General features: G+C 36.9%; 1 protein-coding gene across 2 annotated transcripts in view; it reads right to left on the bottom strand.

Annotated features, from left to right (window-relative positions):
• Positions 1–21,642, bottom strand: part of RABEP1 (rabaptin, RAB GTPase binding effector protein 1) — a 91,095-nt gene that overhangs the window by 43,302 nt on the left and 26,151 nt on the right. For both annotated transcript variants that reach the window (XM_043477129.1, XM_043477134.1), the window contains exons 2-4: positions 19,289–19,417; positions 3,223–3,426; positions 1,293–1,453 (exon numbers count right to left, since the gene is read on the bottom strand). In XM_043477129.1, the coding sequence (XP_043333064.1) occupies positions 1,293–1,453; positions 3,223–3,426; positions 19,289–19,417 (494 nt within the window). The remainder of the gene's footprint in view (positions 1–1,292; positions 1,454–3,222; positions 3,427–19,288; positions 19,418–21,642) is intronic.

Raw genomic sequence — 21,642 nt, 5'->3', positions numbered from 1 at the left:
AAAGAAAATTATCCTCATGTGAATGGTACTGTGGCTCAGAATAAAATATCTAATCATAGCATTAACTATGAATTCATCTCAAAAGCCTTGAGAGAACTGAAGACTGTCTACTGTGGCTAACTATGGTAGATGACTAAGTGACTAGCGATCATGAAGACATTGTTAGATCCTCATGAAGAAGCTGAATTACAATCTTCTCCTGAAATAAGACAATGAAAATAGCTATTCCTCAAGGTTATAGGCTTTTGTTCTAGGTGTTGAGTTCTCATATGATTTTTACATTATAAAAAAAAATTAAATAAACTTCTAAATACATAATAGTAGTCCTTGTATGAACAAAGATTATGGTAATCAAATTCTAATTACTATCTTATATGTGATTTCAAATATACATATGTATATAAATTAAGAAAGCAAAAGTTCCTATAATGGCCTACATGGGAAAAGAATCTTAAATTAAAAAAGTGGATATCTGAATATGCATAACTGATTCACTCTACTGTACACCTGAAACTAACATTGTAAATAACTATACACCAATAAAAAAAATTTTTAATGAAAAATAAAAGTTTACATAATCAAACTGGCCAAAAAGTTTTTTAAATTTTCTCAATGATAAAATGTTCCATCTTCTATTTTAGTTGCTCTATCTTCAGAATCTAAAATGTTCAAGCATAATATGCAGTACATACATGACACTGGAACCACAGTATATTGAGAAAGAAGGAAAACTTAACACCTATTCTCAAGCTTCAGTTGAGACCAAGCAACAACATTCATTCAAGCAATATTTACTAAGCACCTATGAGCGAGACACTACCCTAAGCATTTAGGATACACAATAAACAAAGACTCCCACCCTCATGAAGCTCACATTCTAGTGAGAAGGAAAAGGCAGCAGACAGTCAACATATCAAATAGGAGAACTCTGTGTACATTATAAGGAAATAAGTGCAACAGAAAAAGAAAAATCAGAATAAGATCCGAGCAAGTTGTGGTAGGTGGGGGAGGGAGATGGGCAGGTTGCAATGTCAAATGGGGTGGTCAGGACAGGAATCATGAGGTGGAAGCAACTGGACAAAGATTTGAAGAAGGTGAGAGAGTTAGCCATATATAAATGTAAGGGAAGGTCACCAAATTATTTAGTACTCTATTTAGGTCTGTGTCCAAATAATTTCTCTAACAGAAAACAAAACAATAAAATTTCTATTACCGTAATAATATTAGTTAAAGCATTACCACAAACATATTTGGATTCAAATATTTCTACAAATGAATACATTCCTCCATACCTTTTTCATTTCATTTTCTAAATTTTCCTCCTCTTGACCTTCAGACAGCCTTCTCCTTAAATCAGCTATTTCCCTCTCTGCAGATTCTCGATACTGTGCCCACTGTGTTCGCTCCTGCTCCAGCCTAAGGTGGAACTGGTGCTCATAGTCACGAACTGTTTCTACAAAACATCACCAAATATTTCATGTCTAAGCATTCTGGAAAAAATGAGCTGGCACACTAAAATTTTAAAAGTAGTTATATAAAGAACGTAAGCAAGCCTAGTTTCTGGAAATAATTCACTAAAAACACTAAACTAACATTTCCAGTTCTTACTACACATAGAAGTTTTCCTAAGGACTTTAAATTATCTCTAATCTTCAGAATAAACCTGTGCCACATATTTTATAGATGAGAAAAAGCTTAGGAAAGGTTAAATACTCTGGCCAATGTCTCGTAACTAGAAAGAAACAGAGCTAGAATTCAAACCTAAGACCAATTCTAAAATCTATGTTCTTAGATAAAACTGTATGACTCCCAAGACAAACATAACATGCGTTCCAATACAACTACTATATGAAAGTGTGAGAAAAGGGACATAATGTTTTACTATAGACCAAGATTCTAAAGTGAGACACAAATTCCATAAAATCTTTTTAAAACAACTATCTTCAAGACAATCCTAAAACGTGCTAAACACCACTGGTTGTCCATTAATTTCCACTCTTTTTTTCTTTCTAATAAAACCCCAAATTTGTTCCAGAAATCAATGGCCCAATTTAAAATCTAAAATTTCTACATGTCTTGGTAGTTATGTGTAACCAGAAACCTCTATAAACTGGGGGGTGAGGGAGGGAGGGCAAAGGGGAAATATGCTGAAGATTTCTAGAAAATCTCTGCTTTACTGAGGTGGACTGGAGGAGCAGTCATTTTTTTCAGCCTCAAGGTAAAATGAAGTTGAAAACTACATGCTAAGGATGAAGAAATAGAAGAACTGAAGGAGCCTAGGACACTGATGATATCAGGAATCACTGTACCCAGCCCTAGATTACCTACCTACGAACTTCTCCTGTGAGAAAATGAACTCTTATTTGGGCAAGCTGCTATGGTGGGTTGTAACATGAGGATCAGAGTAATCCCTAGATGACAGCCAAACACTCAGAAACAGTGCTAGTCTTACTTGCCGCCTTATAAATAGTACTAGGGCAACAATGACACATAACTGCAAAGACAGGGAAAAAAGTAACCACTGTTTCACATTTATATTATTAACTAAACTAATTCCAGAAACTCAAAAGATTCAGGAGGCAGTTTATATCATTATCATATTTTTCAGAAATTTAAGAAGTAATTAAGTATGGGACTTCCCAGCTAACAGCTGATAGAGATTAAACCACCACTCTTCCTTTAGATCTACAGTCACCAGCAAGAAGCTCATTAAGCCTGTTCTAACTCATAGGCCACTCTACCTCACAGACTGAGTGAAAATTTCACATAAAAATCCAAATTTTTCTTTAAAATGTAAAAATACGGCAACACTGGACTTGATGGAACTAACAAGTATAAATAGTAACTTTACTCTTTGCATGGGAGGTCTCTCCAGCACACTTCCTTTGCCCATACAACTTCATTCATTGACGTTACTGGCCTGTCTCCTATAAAAGAATCCGTTTTGAAGCCCTGTTTTAAATCTTATAATGAACTACAGTTTTCATTTGTAACACTCTCATCATAATTCTCCATCATTAAATTTGTTAAAGATACAGATGATACACTCCGTTTATGATTTCACTGGCTTCCCTTTTATTTTGAATATGACAGTACATCTTAGAGACAGTAATACATAAAAGCCATAAATGAAACTCAGGATATATTTTAAGACCTTCTGCAAATGTCCTCAGTCATCAGAATCAGTTATCTTAGAAACTCATAAAATAAAATTGTCTTTACCTTTCATAACAGCCTGAAGTGAAGCAACTTCTTCTCTCCACTGTCTCTTCACTTCATCTATAGCTTCTTGCTTGGTATTCTCAGACACCGTGGCAATGGCCTTGATGTTTTCCATCTCTGCTTGGGCTTCCCACAACTGTGTCCGAAGATGTCCCAAATCATCTTGTGCAGCTTGTAGAACTGCATTTTGCCTCTTCAGATCCTCTGGGGCAAAAAAGTAAAAGACTTTCCATTAATGAAAAGTTCACCTTTATCAGGCTGACATTCCAACAAAGAAATAAAGCATGAAGTTTATAATGTTAACATTCCAATGAAGAAATTAAGCATTACATTTTTAAATGTTGACTTAGGAAATGAAATCATTTTAATAATTAAGGTATAAGGTATGCTGGGTTTCACAAATCAATTAATTATTAACTATGTAACCAAAGAGTGATTAAAGCCATACTTTTAGAGCTAAACTGAGGCTCTTCCACTTATTGGCTAAATAAACTTATTTAAACTTTCTGGTCTCAATTTCCACATCTACAAAACTGGAATAAAAATAACCACCCAGAAAGTTGTTTTAATGATAAAACAATTTATTGAAATACAATTCAAGAAATGGTTGAGGACTTCCCTGGTGGAAAAGAGATATGAAAGCCAGAGTACATGGCAGTTACTAGGTTAAGGCTTTTTTAAAGTTGGGATTAATTTTTCAGCACCCCTTTACTACACTTCCCTTGTGGCTCAGCTGGTAAAGAAACCGCCTGCAATACAGAAGACCTGGGTTTGATCCTTGGGTTGGGAAGATACCCTGGAGAATGGAATGGCTACCCACTCCAGTATTCTGGCCTGGAAAATTCCACGGACTGTATATAGTTCATGGAGTCGTAAAGAGTCAGACACAACTGAGCGACTTTCACTTACAATATCTTTTTTTTTTTTTTCACTTACAATATCTTAAATATAAAGTCGATCTAATGTGCCTACTACACGATTTAAGCCTAAATAGCACAACTGTTTGCCCAAATTGACTTCAAAAAAAAGATAAACAACAGTATATGTGGGTGTTCTGTTTTCTTACACCAAACCACTTTTTCATTTTTTTAAAGTCCTTCTCTGTATCATGGATAGAAAATGGTGAGTTTTCATCTATAGCTCCCTATTAACAGAGAGGTTGAACATCTCTTCATATATTTATTAGTGACCAGTATTTCCTCTTTAGTGCTTTTACCTGTGATTTCTGATGAATTTTTCTTCTAATTTGGGATATTTTACATATACTGGATATTAGTCTTATTTTATCTTACAAAACTTTTCCCAGTCTGCTGTTGTTTTGTCTCAACTTTTTTTTTAATGTCTTTTGCCATCTAATGTTATAAAAAATATTTATGCAGAAGAACTTCTCATCTTTGCAAAATCATCAATTGCATTTACAGAGCACAATAACTACCTCAACCAATGGCAAAATAAGATCTAAGACTACCACTAACCTGCTGTGTAACTTTAAAGGAATCACACGGCCCTAAAGCCAGAATAACAGGAACACATGTCTGCATAAATGTCTAAGTACTTGAAAAAATCAAATAGATAAATCAATTATAGAACTTTTAAATGTTGTAAAGATATTCAATATTATCAAACCACCATAAGAATTAACTAACAATTTGGTAGTTCAAGTAACAGGAAAAAAAACTAGTCATACTAATTTTAAGTGAAGTCATTTAAGAAATCTGTACTCTCTCAACGTCAGTTTCACATCATTTTGTCACCACCATTAAAATATCTTGAAACATTAGCCAGAGGCAGGTATAAGAACATTAGCTACAGAAAGTAACTATCTAAAGTATCTTGACGGCAAGCTGGATATCTAAGAAACAGTGGTAGGTGTGTGACTGGGAATGACCAAGAAACTTGAGTAAAGACATAAACACGTGAAACCACTGAAGGTGTGTGTATGCGGGTGTGTGTATCAACACTCTAAGTGCTATTTCATAAAACGTGAAATAAAAAGCATTATTTCTGGAATAGCTTATCAATTTCTGAGAAATTAATACAATTCTGTCAAGGCTGCAGTTTATATACTTAACACCTCCTCATGCTAATTATCCCTGCTACTTCTGACTTACCAAAAATTACATAGGGCTATTCACTACCATGTTGTCACTATGAATAGAAAAACTTCAAATAAATATTAAACCTAAATACAAATTTTGGCTTGTTTTCTCATAGTTAAAAGCAGTGTAGAGATCCTGGAGGAAGAGCGGATCAAATTTAATTCCTGACTTACTTTGTAAATATTTAGATAAGACAAAGGTTATTTATTATATATGATATATAATATATACATTAAATATATATGTATGTATATATTTAAACCAGAAAACAAACAGAACTTAAAAAATTTTTTGTAACAAAGCATTTCAAATATGGTAGCCAACAGCACAAGTTATTAATAAAGGACAATTTCTTTTGCATGTATAATTATGAAGATTTTCAAACAAACTCAAAAGAGTATTGTATTACAACAATCTTCCACATACCTATCACCAATTATCAACATTTTGCCATTTATTTCAACTATTTTTTTTTAAAAGTAAGTCTCAGAAACTGTATTACATCATCTAACACACTACACACGCATCTCTAAAAACATGGGTGCTTTCTTATATAAACAGTGTCACTGTCACAGCTAACAATTGCTTGATATAATCTTATACTCAATCTTAGTGAAATTTCTCCAGCTGCCACAAAAATGTCTTTTTGAAAATTTGTTTGGATTAGGACCTAAATAAGACACTTCATTTGATAATACTAATACTTTATAAAATATTTCATGGAAACAAGTATAAAGAATTCTATAGTGGATACCTATTACTTAGCTTAATAATTTTTTATATTATTGTCCCATCTGCTTCAATTCCTTTTTAACCTTAAGAAATAAAACATTACAAATACACTATTCAGAGGTAATAATGATCAGGAATTTGGAGTTATTATTACCATGCATATTTTACACCTTTATTTTGCAGGTTTTTAAACCTTAATGCTCTTGTAACACAGTATTCTACTACAATTACCTCACATCTCTCAGTTTTTGAGAATGCTAATACATGCAACAAAGGTCTGTCTAGTCAAGGCTATGGTTTTTCCAGGGGTCATGTATGGATGTGAGAGTTGGGACTGTGAAGAAAGCTGAGTGCCGAAAAATTGATGCTTTTGAACTGTGGTGTTGGAAAAGACTCTTGAGAGTCCCTTGGACTGCAAGGAGATCCAACCAGTCCATCCTAAAGGAGATCAGTCCTGGGTGTTCACTGAAAGGACTGATGCTGAAGCTCCAATACTTTGGCCACCTCATGCAAAGAGCTGACTCATTGGAAAAGTCCCTGATGCTGGGAGGAATTGGGGGCAGAAGGGGACGACAGAGGATGAGATAGTTGGATGGCATCACCGACTCAATGGACATGAGTTTGGGTAAACTCCGGGAGTTGGTGATGGACAGGGAGACCTGGTGTGCTGCAATTCATGGGGTTGCAAAGAGTCGGACACGACTGAGTGACTGAACTAAACTGAACTGAATACACGCAACTACCTCATTCATTAATTGCAATACCACAGTATGAATAGATCAGCTATTACAGTTCACGGGCATTCAGCTGTGAGCCGGGAATCTACTTTTTCTATACAGATCTTCCCCTTGTTCTAAACCCTTGCCCCAGTCTCCCCAATTTTATAATGCTATGTCATATATCAAATTTCCACATAAATGAGGGTCTGATTATGAAGCCTCTATTCTATAAGTATGGCCTATTTGTCTATTCTCATACCAATAAACTGTTTAATACAGCATTATTTATAACATTTAGCCTACTCTTACATATGCCTAATATTTCCCACAGTAAATAATTTTAAAAGCCCATCAGAGTTTTGAATAAAGTGGAGGGATGGACCTGCCTTCCCAGATATTAAAATGATTATTAAAGCCTCATGTACCAATCATTCAGACCCAGTCACCATACAGCCACAGGCAATCTTGTCCCAACTACCAGTTTGCATTCTACAACTTACTATTTTGAGGTAAGTACCAGATATTTTTTTTAATTAATAAACTTTACTTTTAAGAGCAATGTTGGGTTCATAGCAAAACTGAGCAGAAAAGTACTGAGTTCCCATAAATGCCTTGCCTCCTCAGGTACAACTTCCTGTACTGTTAACATCCCCCACCACAGCAGTACATTAATCACAATCTCTGAACTTACAATGGCACATCCTTACCAGCTGAAGTCCACAGTTTACATTAGGATACTGTATGATGACATGTAGCCACCACTCTTTATCATACAGAAAAGTTTCACTGCCCTAAAAATCCTCTCTGTATTGCTTAGTCATTTCTCCTATCCTCCTAACCTCTGGCAACCACTTAGCTTTTTTTTTCTTACTGTCTCCATAGTTTTGCCTTTTCCAGAAACTCACAGACATTGTCATTTCAGGTTGGCTTCTTCCACTTGCTAGTAAACATTCAATTCCTCTATGAATTTTCATAACGTGAGTACTCATTTCCTTTTCACACTGAATAATATTCCACTGTATCACAGTGTATCAGCTCATCTACTGAAGGACATCTTGGTGGCTTCTACCTTTGGGCAATTATGAAGAAAGTTGCTATAAACATCTCTGTGCAGGTTTTGCATGGACGTACATTTTCAGTTCATTCAGGTAAATACCAAGGAGCAAAACAGCTGAATCATATGCCTAGAGTATGTTCAGTTTTGTAAGAAACTGCCAAACTGCCTTCCAAAGTGGCTGTACCATTCTGCATTCCCATCAGCAACGAATGAAAGTTCCTGTGGCTCTACCTCAGTAGCTTTGGGTGTTGTCAGTGTTTTATATCTGAGCCATTTTAATAGGTTTGCAGTGATTGCTCATTGTTTTAATATATGCATAGATTTCTGCAACCATAACCACAATCAACTTTGGAACATTTTAATCACCCCATAAAGAAATCCAGTACTCTTTATCACTTCCCCAACCCTCTAACTCTAGGCAACCACTAATCTACTTTCTATCCCTCAGTTCAGTTCAGTCCTCAGTCATGTCCAACTCTTTGTGACCCCATGGACTGCAGCACGCCAGGCTTCCCTGTCCATCACCAACTCCCGGAGCTTGCTCAAACTCATGCCCATTGAGCCAGTGATGCCATCCAACCATCTCATCCTCTGTCGTCCCCTTCTCCTCCTGCCTTCAATCTTTCTCAGCATCAGGGTTTTTATGAATGAGTCAGTTCTTCGCATCAGGTGGCCAAAGTATTGGAGTTTCACCTTCAGCATCAGTCCTTCCAATGAATATTCAAGGACTGATTTCCTTTAGGATGGACTGGTTGGATCTCCTTGCAGTCCAAGGGACTCTCAACAGTCTTCTCCAACACCACAGTTCAAAAGCATCCATTCTTCGGCACTCAGCTTTCTTTATAGTCCAACTCTCACGTCCATACATGACTACCGGAAAAACCATAGCTTTGACTAGACGGACCTTTGTTGGTAATGTCATGTCTCTGCTTTTTAACATGTTGTCTAGGTTGGTCATAGTTTTTCTTCCAAGGAGCAAGCATCTTTTAATTTCATGGCTGCAGTCACCATGTGATTTTGGAGTGATTTTGGAGCCCAAGAAAATAAAGTTTGTCACTGTTTCCACTGCTTCCCCACCTATTTGCCATGAATTGATGGGACCGGATGCCATGACCTTTGTTTTTTGAATGCTGAGTTTTAAGAAAGCGTTTTCACTCTCCTCTTTCACTTTCATCAAGAAGCTCTTTAGTTTCTCTTCACTTTCTTTCTATCCCTATCTATCACCTATTCTGAACATTTCATATAAATGGAACCATTCATACTTGTGACTAGCTTCTGTCACTTAGCATCATTCTTTTAAAGTTCATCTATGTTGTAATATAAGTACTTCATTTTTTTTTATGGAGGACAACAAAAACCATTTGTTAATTCACATATTAGTTGGTGGATATTTGGGTTATTTCTCACTTTTTGACTACTATGAATGCTGCTGCTACGGAAAATCACATAGAAGTTTATGTATGGACATGTTTTCCCTTCTCGTATAAATCTAGGAGTGGAATTGTTGGGTCAAATGGTAACTCTTAAGTCTAACCATTTGAGAAAATGAAAGGCTATTTTAGTTACTAGACCATTTAACATTCCCGTGGCTCAGATGGTAAAGAAATCACCTGCAATGCAGGAGACCTGGGTTCGATCCCTGGGTTGGGAAGATCCCCTGTAGAAGGAAATGGCAACCCACTCCAGCATTCTTGCCTGGGAAATCCCACGGACAGAGGGGCCTAGCAGGCTATTGTCCATGGGATCACAAAAGAGTTGGACATGACTTAGTGACTAAACAACAACAAAGATAACTATCTACGGGGTTTTTGTGATGCCCTTTATCAGGTGGAAGATTCCTTCTACTACTAGTCTAGTTTTTATCATAAAAGGGTGTTGAACCATGTCAAATGCTTTAGAGAAGATTCTATTTTGTTTTTTATCCTAATAATGTGGTACATTAACTGATTCTCAGGTGCTGAACCAACTTTATGTTGTTAGGATAAATCCTGTTTAGTCATGCATGCAATTTTTAAAAATTTACTTATTTTTTAATTGAAGGATAATTGCTTTACAGAATCTTTATGTTTTCTGTCAAACCTCAACATGAATCAGCCGTAAGTGTACATGTATCCCCGTTCTCCTGAACCCCCCTTCCATCTCCTGCCCCATCCCACCCCTCTAGGTTGGGATAGAGCCTCTGTTTTGAACTTCCTGAGACATATAGCAAATTCCCATTGGCTATCTGTTTTACATATGGTAATGTAAGTTTCCATGTCTCTCTCTCCATACATCTCACCCTCTCCTCCCCTCTCCCCGTGTCCATAAGTCTGTTCTCTATGCCTGTTTCTCCACTGCTGCCCTGTGTAATTCTTTTTATGTGCTGCTGAATTTGGCTTGCCAGTATTCTGCTGAGGATTTATGCAGCTATATTGGGATACTGGTCTGTAATTTCTTGGTTGTGCTTTCTGCTTGTGATGTCCATACTGTTTTGATATCGGGATAATACTAGCCTCATAAAATGAGTATGCAAGTGCTTCTGTCTACTGTGCATGCTCAGTTGCTTCAGTCGTGTCCGACTCTGCAACCACATGAAACTGTAGCCCACAAAGCTCTTCTGTCCACGGGATTTTCCAGCAAGAAAACTGGAGAGGGTTGCCATTTCCTTCTCCAGGGGATCTTCCCAACCCAGGGATCAAACCCGTATGTCTTATGTCTCCTATCTCTCCTGCATTGACAGGCGAGTTCTTTACCTCTAGTGCCACCTGGGAAGCCCCTCTTCTACTATAATATCACTTCATGGTAAATACAGGGGGAAACAATGACAGAATTTATTTTTGGGGGGCTCCAAAATCACTGCAGATGATGGCTGCAGCCATGAAATTAAAAGACGCTTGCTCCTTGAAAGGAAAGATATGACAAACCTAGACAGCATATTAAAAAGCAGAAACATTACTTTGCTGACAAAGGTTTGTATAGTCAAAGCTATGGTTTTTCCAGTAGTCATGTATGGATGTGAGAGTTGGACTATAAAGAAAATTGAATGCCAAAGAATTGATGCTTTTGAATTGTGGTGTTGAGGAAAACTCTTGAGAGTCCTTTAGACTGCAAGGAGATCAAACCCGTCAATCCTGAAGGAAATCAACCCGGAATACTCATTGGAAGGACTGAAGCTGAAGCTCCAATACTTTGGCCACCTGATGCGAAGAACTGACTCATTGGAAAAGACCCTGATGCTGGGAAAGATAGAAAGCAGGAGGAGAAGGGGACAACAGAGGATCAGATGGTTGTATGGCATCACTGACTCAATGGACATGAGTTTGAGCAAGTTCCGGGAGTTGGTGATAGACAGGGAAGCCTGGCGTGCTGCAGTCCATGAGATCGCAAAGAGTCAGACACGACTGAGTGACTGAACTGAATATATATATATATATATATATATGTATATATATATATATATATTTATATAGGCTGCACAGGGTCTTAGCTGCAGCAAGCAGTACCTTTTGGTTGTGGCATGCATGATCTAGTTCCCTCATAAGGGATCAAGCCCAAGCCCCCTGAATTGGAAGCAATGAATCAGGAGGGCAAGTTCCCTTTCTGTCTACTTTTAGGAGAGTTAGAGAAGAATTAGTGTTAATTCTTTGAACATACGGTAAACTTCACTACTTAAGCCATCTGAGCCTCAGCTTTTCTTTTAATTTTGGTGGGGCGGGGGGCAGTTTTTTAATTACAAACTCAACCTCTTTATTTTCTACGTGTCCAATTTAGATTTTCCACTTCTTCAGTCAGTTTTGGTGCTTGTATCTTTCTAGGAATTCACCCACTTCCTCATTCATAGTATTCCCTTATACTTTTTTTAATTTCTGTAAGGTCAATATTCATTTACTGGCCAATCTAGCTAAACATTTATCAACTTGTTGCTCTTTCCACAGAAAGCAGTAATAGTTTCACCAATTTTCTATTCTGTATTTCACTGATTTTTACTCTAATCCTTATTAATTCTTTCTTTCTACTTGCTTTAGGCTTCATTAACACTTCTTCCAGTGTTATAAAGTGAAAGAGTAGATTACTGATTTGAAATATTTAATCTCTAATACAAGCATTTATAGTTATATATGTCTAAGGACTGATGCAGCTGCATCTCATAAGGATTGGCATGGCATGACTACAATTCCATTTATCTCGAAGTATTTTCTAATTTTCTTCATGATTTCTTCTTTCAGCTATTGATAACTCAGGAGTATATCACCAAATTTCCACATATTTGTGAGTTTCCCAAATTTCATTCCATTGTGATCAGAGAGCAAACACTGTATTATCAATCCTTTTATACTTAATCCTCTATTTCCTTGTTGATCTCATTATTCTACTCATTAATGAAAGTGGAGTACTAAAAAAATATAATCTTACTGTAAAACTGTATTTTTCTCCTTTCATTTCTGTCAGCTTGTTTCCTGTATTGTGGGATTCTGTAGTTAGATGTGTATATAACTATTTTGTCTTCCTGATGGATTGGCCCTTATATGTGGAATCTAAAATATGAAACAAATGAACTTATTTACACAACAGACTCAGTACATAGAAAACAAATGTATAGTTACTAAAGGGGACAGGTGGTGGGGAAGGGATAAATTAGGAGTTTCGGATTAGCAGATGCAAACCACTATACATAAAATAAACAACAAGGTCCTACTGTATAACACTGGGAACTATATTCAATATCCTGTAATAAACCAAAATGGAAAAGATCATGAAAAAGAATATACATGTATAACTGAATCACTTTGTTGTATACCAAAAACACAACACTATAAATCAACTATACTTAACTTTAATTTTTAAAAATATAGTGCTACTATGAACACTCATCTTTTCAAAGTACATCCAAAACATGTGCTTTTGATTTTATTGAGCTTAACTCAACTTCACTTTCCATTTCTATTGTTCTATTTCTTGTATTTTCTTTGAGTTCACTCTTTTTCTAGCTTTTGAAGTTGAACATTTAGATCACTTAGTTTCACTTTCTTACACCCTCACATTTTTTAATGAACTAATTTTAATAAATGTTTTTAAAGTTATAAGCTTACTTGCAAAATACTGTTTTAGCTGCATCCCACAAATATCTTCATTGTATTCTAAGTAGTTTACAGTCTTCATTATGATTTCCTCTTTAACTCATGAACAATAGGAATGCATTCTTAGTTTCCAAAGTTTTTTTAAAAATTTACATTGTTTAAAATCTTTCTAACTGCATTAGGTAAGAAAATATGATAAGTAGCTTGACATTTAAAATATGTAAAGTATTCCTTTGAGATATACATAATATTTTAAGTGCTCCTTATGATCCACACTTATGGCAGAAAGTGAAGAACTAAAGAGCCTCTTGATGAAAGTGAAAGAGGAGAGTGAAAAAGTTGGCTTAAAACTCAACATTCAGAAAACGAAGATCATGACATCTAGTCCCATCATGGCAAATAGATGGGGAAACAGTGGAAACAGGGACAGACTTTATTTTTGGGGCTCCAAAATCACTGCAGATGGTGACTGCAGCCATGAAATTAAAAGACGCTTGCTCCTTGGAAGAAAAACTATGACAATCCTAGATAACATATTAAAAAGCAGAGACATTACTTTGCCAGCAAAAGTCCATCTAGTCAAAGCTATGGTTTTTCCAGTATTCATGTATGGATGTGAGAGTTGGACTATAAAGAAAGCTGAGTGCCGAAGAATGGATGCTTTTGAACTGTGGTGTTGGAGAAGGCTCTTAAGAGCCCTGTGGACTACAAGGAGACCCAACAAGTCCATCCTAAAGGAAATCAGTCCTGAATATCCATTGGAAGGACTGATGCTGAAGGTGAAACTCCAATACTTTGGCTATCTGATGCAAAGAACTGATTCATTTGAAAAGACCCTGATGCTGGGAAAGATTGAAGGGGGGAGGAGAAGGGGACGACAGAGGATGAGATAGTTGCACGGCATCACCGACTCAATGGACATAGTTTGAGTAAACCCGGAAACTGGTGATGAACAGGGAGGCCTGGAGTGCGTCAGTCCACGAGGTCGTAGAGTTGGACACAACTAAGCAACTGAACTGATCATTTCAGTTGCTCAGTCGTGTCCGACTCTTTGCGACCCCATGAATCGCAGCATACCAGGCCTCCCTGATGAATATAAAAGACTGTATTTTTTGGTTTCCTGGGTACATCCTTGCTAGCTTTTTAAAATTTCATTGCTCAAAATTGTTATATCTTTAAAGTATAAATTTACTATTATTTACCCTACTTGGTACTCCATACTTAATGTTGAAGATACACTTCTGTTTCTTAATGCTTGAAAAATTCCAGTCATTATCTCCTAAAATATTCTTTACTATTCCCTCCATTCTCTTCTCCTGCAATTCTTTTTACGTATCTTCCTAAACCAAGCTTTTAATTATTGCTCTGGTTAGCTGGCATCAGAGCTTTATATAAGTAATGACCATGTACAAAATCGTTCTGAACACCACTAGAAAATTTCACTGTCTTCTGGTGATTAACATGAGCTCTATTTCTACTATTCTCCTTCAAATTGAGAACTCTATGGCCATTTGTTTGATTCCTTGTGTAACAGGCTCTTACTCATTGCTCAAAACTGAGGATTTCCAAAACACAAACACTGTTGCAGTGCCAAGCTTTGTACTGAAACTGGTTAAAGGGGAAACCTAAATCAAAAACTGCTTTTTGAAAGTTAAATCCCTTTTTCAATCTCAGCAGAAAAGTAACAGAATTTTCAGTATTTATAACATTCCCAGTTGATGTCAGCTGGGAAAAGAATGAGTGTTAAGGCAGGAAAAGGCAGTAAGGAGAGCCAAGAAGTAATACCCCCTGTTAGTACTTCTCATTACTATTTGCACTTCTATTTCAGCCACTCTCCAAATAAATGAAAGCACAGCTATTACAACACCAAAGCAAAAGCTATTCTAATTGGGAAAAATACCAATATTTGGACTTCCGGGGTTATTGTGACCTGATCTGCTGAAAGATAAAACATACAAAGACTACTGAACACAACAAAACCATGACTTACACTGTTACCCCCGGTCAAAATCATAGAAGACTAGATTTATACTTCATGCAACAAGATGAGCTGCTGCTTTAGAGGACATCTTTGAATTTGTATAGGCAAAGACATCCATAAACTAAATCAACCTCTACCTTTTACATATTGTGCAATTTCTTTAGAAATGACACTAAAAACTCTCAAAAAGAATCACAATATTCCTTTTGAAATTCATAAAAATTTAACTCACCTATTTTCTATGGCCAGCTTAAGTTCACTGAGAACTTCAGATAGTAAAGATACAGAAGTACACATACAGATTATTTACTGGGTCTAGATTTATTCAAAGCAATTTTAATATACCAGGTATGTTTTTGAACAAACCCACATTCAAAGCTGCTTAGATATAAAACTGCAATTGATAATGTATTTCAGAAATGAGTTTCTTAGTCATTTTCATTTTTTCAGAATTTTATAGAAAAGGCAATTTTATAACTTCAGAAAAGATAAGGAAAACTATACTTTCTTGAAGATAAAAACCATCTCATTCATCCCAACCTCCACAGTGTCTGGCAGACTACCACCATGTCTAGATAGGAACACTAGCTTTCCCATGTCCTTGTCGGCCTATGAAGGAAAATTAACAGGGAACAGCCAGACCTCCTGCAACCCATGAGAAAACCATCCAATTCCACACTGCAGTGAGTAAACCTTTCCAAGGCAAGGGCTGAATTCTGTGAGCCCTAGCAACTTTCCATCCTATAGAATAATGACTTTCAAACTGTTTTTACCATGATTCATACCAAAAAATATATTTTATCACACAACTCTATACATACATGTGTATATGTAACTGGAACAGAAAATTTTGTTCAATTATAGTAACTTAACCTTACCAGGTAAATAATGTGCTCTGTTATTTTCCATTGTATTTATTTTCAAAAAACTGCTGGTCACAACCCATTCAATTCTACTATCCATCAAAGAGCTACAACCTAGTCTGAATAACACCACTCCAGGACGGTGGTTTTCAAAGTGAGTTACATGTACCTGAGCGGGTACGCAAAGATCTTCCAAGGGATTCAGAGCCACATGGTGTTTTAAAGGAATCAAATTCTAGATCCTCAACTTCCATAAAAATCTTTCCTAAAACAGAGAGGTGTTTATGTGTAGATTCTTCTTGCACCTCCCTTTTCTTAATACCCTTCTACCTACATAGCAAATGAAAGGCTTTCACCTATCCTGAGTTTTACTGTGGTTCACTGCTTTATTGGACTTCCCTGGTGGCTCAGATGGTAAAGCGTCTGCCTACAATGCGGAGACCCGGGTTCAATCCCTGGGTCGGGAAGATCTCCTGGAGAAGGAAATGGCAACCCACTCCAGTATTCTTGCCTGGAAAATCCCATGGACAGAGGAGCCTCGTAGCGCTACAATCCATGGGGTCGCAAAGAGTCGGATACGACTGAGTGACTTCACTTTCCTCACTTTCACTGCCTTATTGTGTAAAAACTCCACTGTCAGTAACAAAGTGAATGACTTGTAACTGGGTAACAAATCTTTTGGCAGGTCACACGGATGATACTAGTGGTAAAGAACCCACCTGCCAATGCAGGAGACATAAGAGACATGGCTTCAGTCCTTGGGATGGGAAGATCCTCGCGAGGAGGGCATGGCAACCCACTCCAGTATTCATGCCTGGGATGGGAAGATCCTCGCGAGGAGGGCATGGCAACCCACTCCAGTATTCATGCCTGGAGAATCCCATAGACAGAGGAGCCTGGTGGTCTATAGTCCATGGGGTCACAGAGTCAGATATGACTGAAGCAACTTAGCACGCACGCACACATGGACTGCAAAGTCTACTTCAACAAAACTGAAAGAAGACCTATTTGAGTTGTCAGTCTATAAAATAAAATTTAAGCTAGGGCACTGGGTGATTGAACACATAATTCAGAAAAAGTTAAGAGAATAAAATAACAATCACTATTTAAAAAAAGAAAAACTTCTATTTCCATCTACTTCTTTATGAGATCAGGGGCTTAACTTACATCTATTTTTGTTTTGTTTTAAGGCCATACTGCTCAGCTTATGGAATCTCAGTTCCCTGTCCAGGAATTGCACACGGGCCACAGCAGTTAAAGCCCAGAATCCTAACCACTAAGCCACTAGGAAATTCCCAACTTATATCTAGTTTTAAAAAAAAAAAAGAAAGAAAGAAAGAAAAGAAAAAAACTGAAACATTCTTTTTCTAGACATTAATAATATTCACTAGAGGTTAATGACTTAATTGGGTGGGAGAACCAATATATCTCTTAAGACCTGCATTTCCAGTAATTTTTACACCTTATCATACTATTTTTTAAGTGTATACAATATTTATGATGTAATCACTTGTATACTACTGCGATAATGCAATTATCGCAGTAGTATACAATATGCACAAAGAAATTTATGTGCATATTTTTATTGCAGAACAGTCAGACCAATTTTTCCAATGGCTTTCAAGCACAAAATATTACTGTAGGCCAGTGGTTCTCAAAGTGTCGTCCCTGAACCAACAACATCAACATTACCTTGTTAACTTTCTAGAAATCCAAAGTCCAGGATCCCACAGATCTAGTGAATCAGAAACCCTGGGGGTGGGGCCCAGCAATCTTCCTTTTCATAAACCCTAGAGGTAAAATTCTGATGCACACTCAAATTTGTGTTCTAAAAATCACTTTTTAGAATAAAATTCCAAGGAAGATGTTAAAAATAACAGAAGGGGTGGAAAATGTAAAATTCCTGCTAAAGAATTTATTTAAAAAAAAAAAAGAATTTATTCACATTTTTTTTATTCAATGGATCAATTATGAATATTATCATAAATCACTATGACTGACTATACTGGATATGTCTAAAGCATGAATTTTTTATTTAAATTGTCATCATTAACAATACAGTAGAATTGACATACTTCAAATCTTTTTAAATTTAAAATTTTTTTAAGGAATGAGGGGTGTATGTAAAACATTTTACAGAGTAGATAAACTTAAATGTTGAAGGATCACCAGTCTAGAGTAATGGTTCTGAAACTGTGGCCCTTGGACTGACAGTAATGCAATCATCTACAAGCTTATTAGAAACACAAATTCTCAGGCTCCAGCCCAACATACTATGTTCCAGCAAGTTTTCTGGGTGATTTTTATCCACTTTAGAGTCTGAAAGTTGCTGGTCTATACTAGAGCATCTATTCCCAAAATTTGATGTGCATCTGAATTACCTGTAGAGCTCCTTAAAACATCAATTGCTATAGACTCTAATTCCAGAGTGTCAGATTCAGTAAGTCCGGGGCAGCTTCCACAATTTTTCATTTCTAACAAGTTCCCCAGGAGATTATTAATTAGATGCTGCTCTTTCACAATCACATTCTGAGAATCACTCACTGGTCTAGAGGGCTCTAGAAACCATATCTATACCTTCCTATGTCAATATCCAAAATGTAAACCCTTCCCGTCATCCTTCAGAGTAGGTTTCCCTCATGATATGCTCTCACACATTTGCCTTATACACTTTGTCCATTTGCCTTATACACTTTGCTTTTTGGGGGGACTCAGCAGAGTCTGGCAGGGACATGGAATCAAAGCCATTGCAAGATGTCATCTCAGAGCACTGTGGGTCAGGAAGATCCCCTGGAGAAGGGAGAAGCTACCCACTCCAGTATTCTTGGGCTTCTCTGGTGGCTCAGATGGTAAGGAATCTGCCTGCGATGCCAGAGACCTGGGTTCAGTCCCTGGGTCGGGAAGATCCACTGGAAGAGGGCATGGCAACCCACTCCAATATTCTTGCCTGGAGAATCCCACGAACAGAGGAGCCTGGCAGGCTACAGTCCATGGGGTCGCAAAGAGTCAGATACGACTGAGCAACTAAGTGCACTATTAATCTTTTTTCTTCAGTAGAATCAAACTTCTATGAATAAAAAAGCCACACAAATCTTGCCCCTTCTGTATACCCAGGACCAAGGCACAATGCCTACCTGATAGTAGGTATTAAACATATTAATGGATAATTAACATTTGTTGAATAAATTACATGAAATGTCAGTTTTAATATAACACAGCTAAGGCTATTATTAGAATGTCAACTGTCCTGATTTACCTGGGGCTATCTCCCAAGTGCTAAGAGGACTGAAAGTCCTGTGTCCTAGGACTATCTAGCCTACCATATTAAATATCATTAAGGTCAAAAGACAAAGAAATATCTAAATAATCCATTATTCAACTTGTTTTACAATTTCATTCTTAACCCTAACCTCTAAATAGGTTTCTATTATACAATGCAACTAGAAATAAAATCAAGATTTATTCAGTGATTAAAATTAACATTGTATATACTACCAAGAAACTTGACATTTTAAGACAGTTTTAGTACGGGGGTTAGGGGGAAACTTATAAACTTACCCTCTTTAGCCAAATATAACTCTTTAAATTTTGCTCTCTTTTGATTAAATTCTTGCTCAAGCTGTTGCTTTGCTCGTAAAAATTCTGCATTAATTTTTTCCAATTCTGCCACCCGCTGCTGAAGAGAAACTGAAAAGAAAAATACTAGTTAACAAGTAATAATTTTTATTTATAAATTAAGTTACAAGAATAGATCAGTATTGCAGCTGCATATTTCTATAAAGAAACAAGTGGTCAAGCTTCTCCCAAAGATCCAATATATTCACGGAAATTCTAATTTTTCAAAAAAGACACTTCTACTCGACTTAATATACATGTTGTGAATGAATCCTGTAAGCTGAAAATGTACATATATAGAGAATCACATAAAGCAAATTTCCCAAAAGAAAGCTTCAAAGTTCCTTTGTATAACTGAGTATGTCCATCCACTTATGGATTTGTTAAATATTGGATTATTTGGGCTGTTTATCCCACAAACAAATCCACTGCCAATCTTGCTAGTTCCTGTCTCTCTCATGTGTTCTGAGCAAAATCTAAAGGGCACACTGATTAGGACAGCTATTCCAGACTGAACCACTCTCCCACTTTCAAGATGGCTCATTATACTGAGATCATAATGAAAAAACCTTTCATATAGAAAGGATAATGAACTGTCCATTCTGTACGAACGCTCCATTACTGGGAGATTATCTGGTTTTTAGATTAACTTGATTGTGGTACGGCAGGGGCTGGGACCCGTTTTTAATCGAGGAGCTCTGTACCTTGGCCGCAGCTGATACATAAGCGCGTATCCCTGAGCGTGTCTGGCTCAGGCACAGAGAGGGGAGCCCAGGGACGCCCATGCTCGTGGCGTCCTTACCCCAGCAGCGACCCAGCCACGGAGCTGCGGCCCTCATCGCTCCGGGGGAGGCTTCTCGGTAGTGACTGCTGCTACTACTGCTGAGTCGCTTCAGTCGTGTCCAACTCTGTGCAACCCCATAGATGGCAGCCTACCAGGCTCCTCTGTCCCTGGGATTCTCCAGGCAAGAATACTGGAGTGGGTTGCCATTTCCTTCTCCCAGAAAGGGAGATAATACTACATGTTTCGGTAGTAACACATCTGCCTAACTACCTAGGTCAGCGGATCCCTACAACCAGATAATAACAATTTACTAAAATTTTAACCATGATCTGAGATTATCTCTGAAGGCCCTAATACTCCTCTAAACCTATTACTCAATTACACTGAACTTATAATTTTATAGCACACAGAAAAAAAAGACTGGAAAAAATGCAATGATCTGTCTACAAGATATAGAATTATGGCTAATTAATTTCTTCCATGTGCTTATCAAAGTTCTCTACAACTCCTTCAATACTAAATAATTAGAACCAGTATTTATTTGCTCCCATGACATCTTCAGTCAAGCCTCACTACAGATCTAACAGCATCAAAGCAATCCACAGCATAAAGAGAAAATGATAGCTGCTTTGAGTTCCCTGTCATTAAAGGTAAGGAGATATTTTGAGGAGCAAACATCTAGAATCTTTGGGTCAAAGCAAAGAACGACATCTGATCATCTGAACACGTGTTAACCCTCAGAGAAAAAGAGGAATCGAGAATCCACTAGAAGAGGGAAATGTGTAGTTATTTCATATTTACTTTTGAAATCATGAAGAAAGTAAGTTCTCTGTGCTATTTACTTGTCTTGGTATTTTTAATTGTCCAGATTCCAATTGTTAAATAAATTAAGCAAATTTTCCACTTCACGTTTTAGTTACAGGTAGCTACTTATTAAAACATGAGTTAGGGAAAAGCAATGGGAAATAAAGAAAGATGATCCTTCTGTTCTTACTTGTCACTAAAAACTACACTCCCACCCACTACTACCTTCCACTAAAGCACACACACACACAAAATGTCCATACCTTTCGACATTATATTTAGGAACTGAAGCTAATAAATCAATAAAAACTAAAATATAGCCTTTAAAATTATAGCCAAGAAAAATTAAGTGTGTTTCCAATACTCCCCACCCTGTCCTGGCTCTGATCTACAGTTGAGGCGCAGTCCACACCCACAGATCTGGCTGCCTCTCTCCACAACTGAGGACAAATTTCAATTCCCGCAATCGTGATCCCTTTGAGGATATACCAAGTAACTAACTTTCTTATTCTTTTTTTTTTTAATAAAAAAAATTTTTAATCCTCCCAAAATTTTTTTAAATCCACCTCAACTATTTCCAACATACTGCAGTTCTACAACACATAAAAAGGCCCAAACAACTGCTTTTTATAAGAATGCCTCTACAGCTTTATCTGGAAAAATCAATTCACCTTGCATAAAACAGCAAGAAAGTTTAAAAACAGGCGTC

This window comes from Cervus canadensis, chromosome 1 (genome assembly GCF_019320065.1).
Source record: "Cervus canadensis isolate Bull #8, Minnesota chromosome 1, ASM1932006v1, whole genome shotgun sequence".
Lineage (NCBI taxonomy): Eukaryota > Metazoa > Chordata > Mammalia > Artiodactyla > Cervidae > Cervus > Cervus canadensis.
This window is presented reverse-complemented; position numbering and strand designations above follow the sequence as displayed.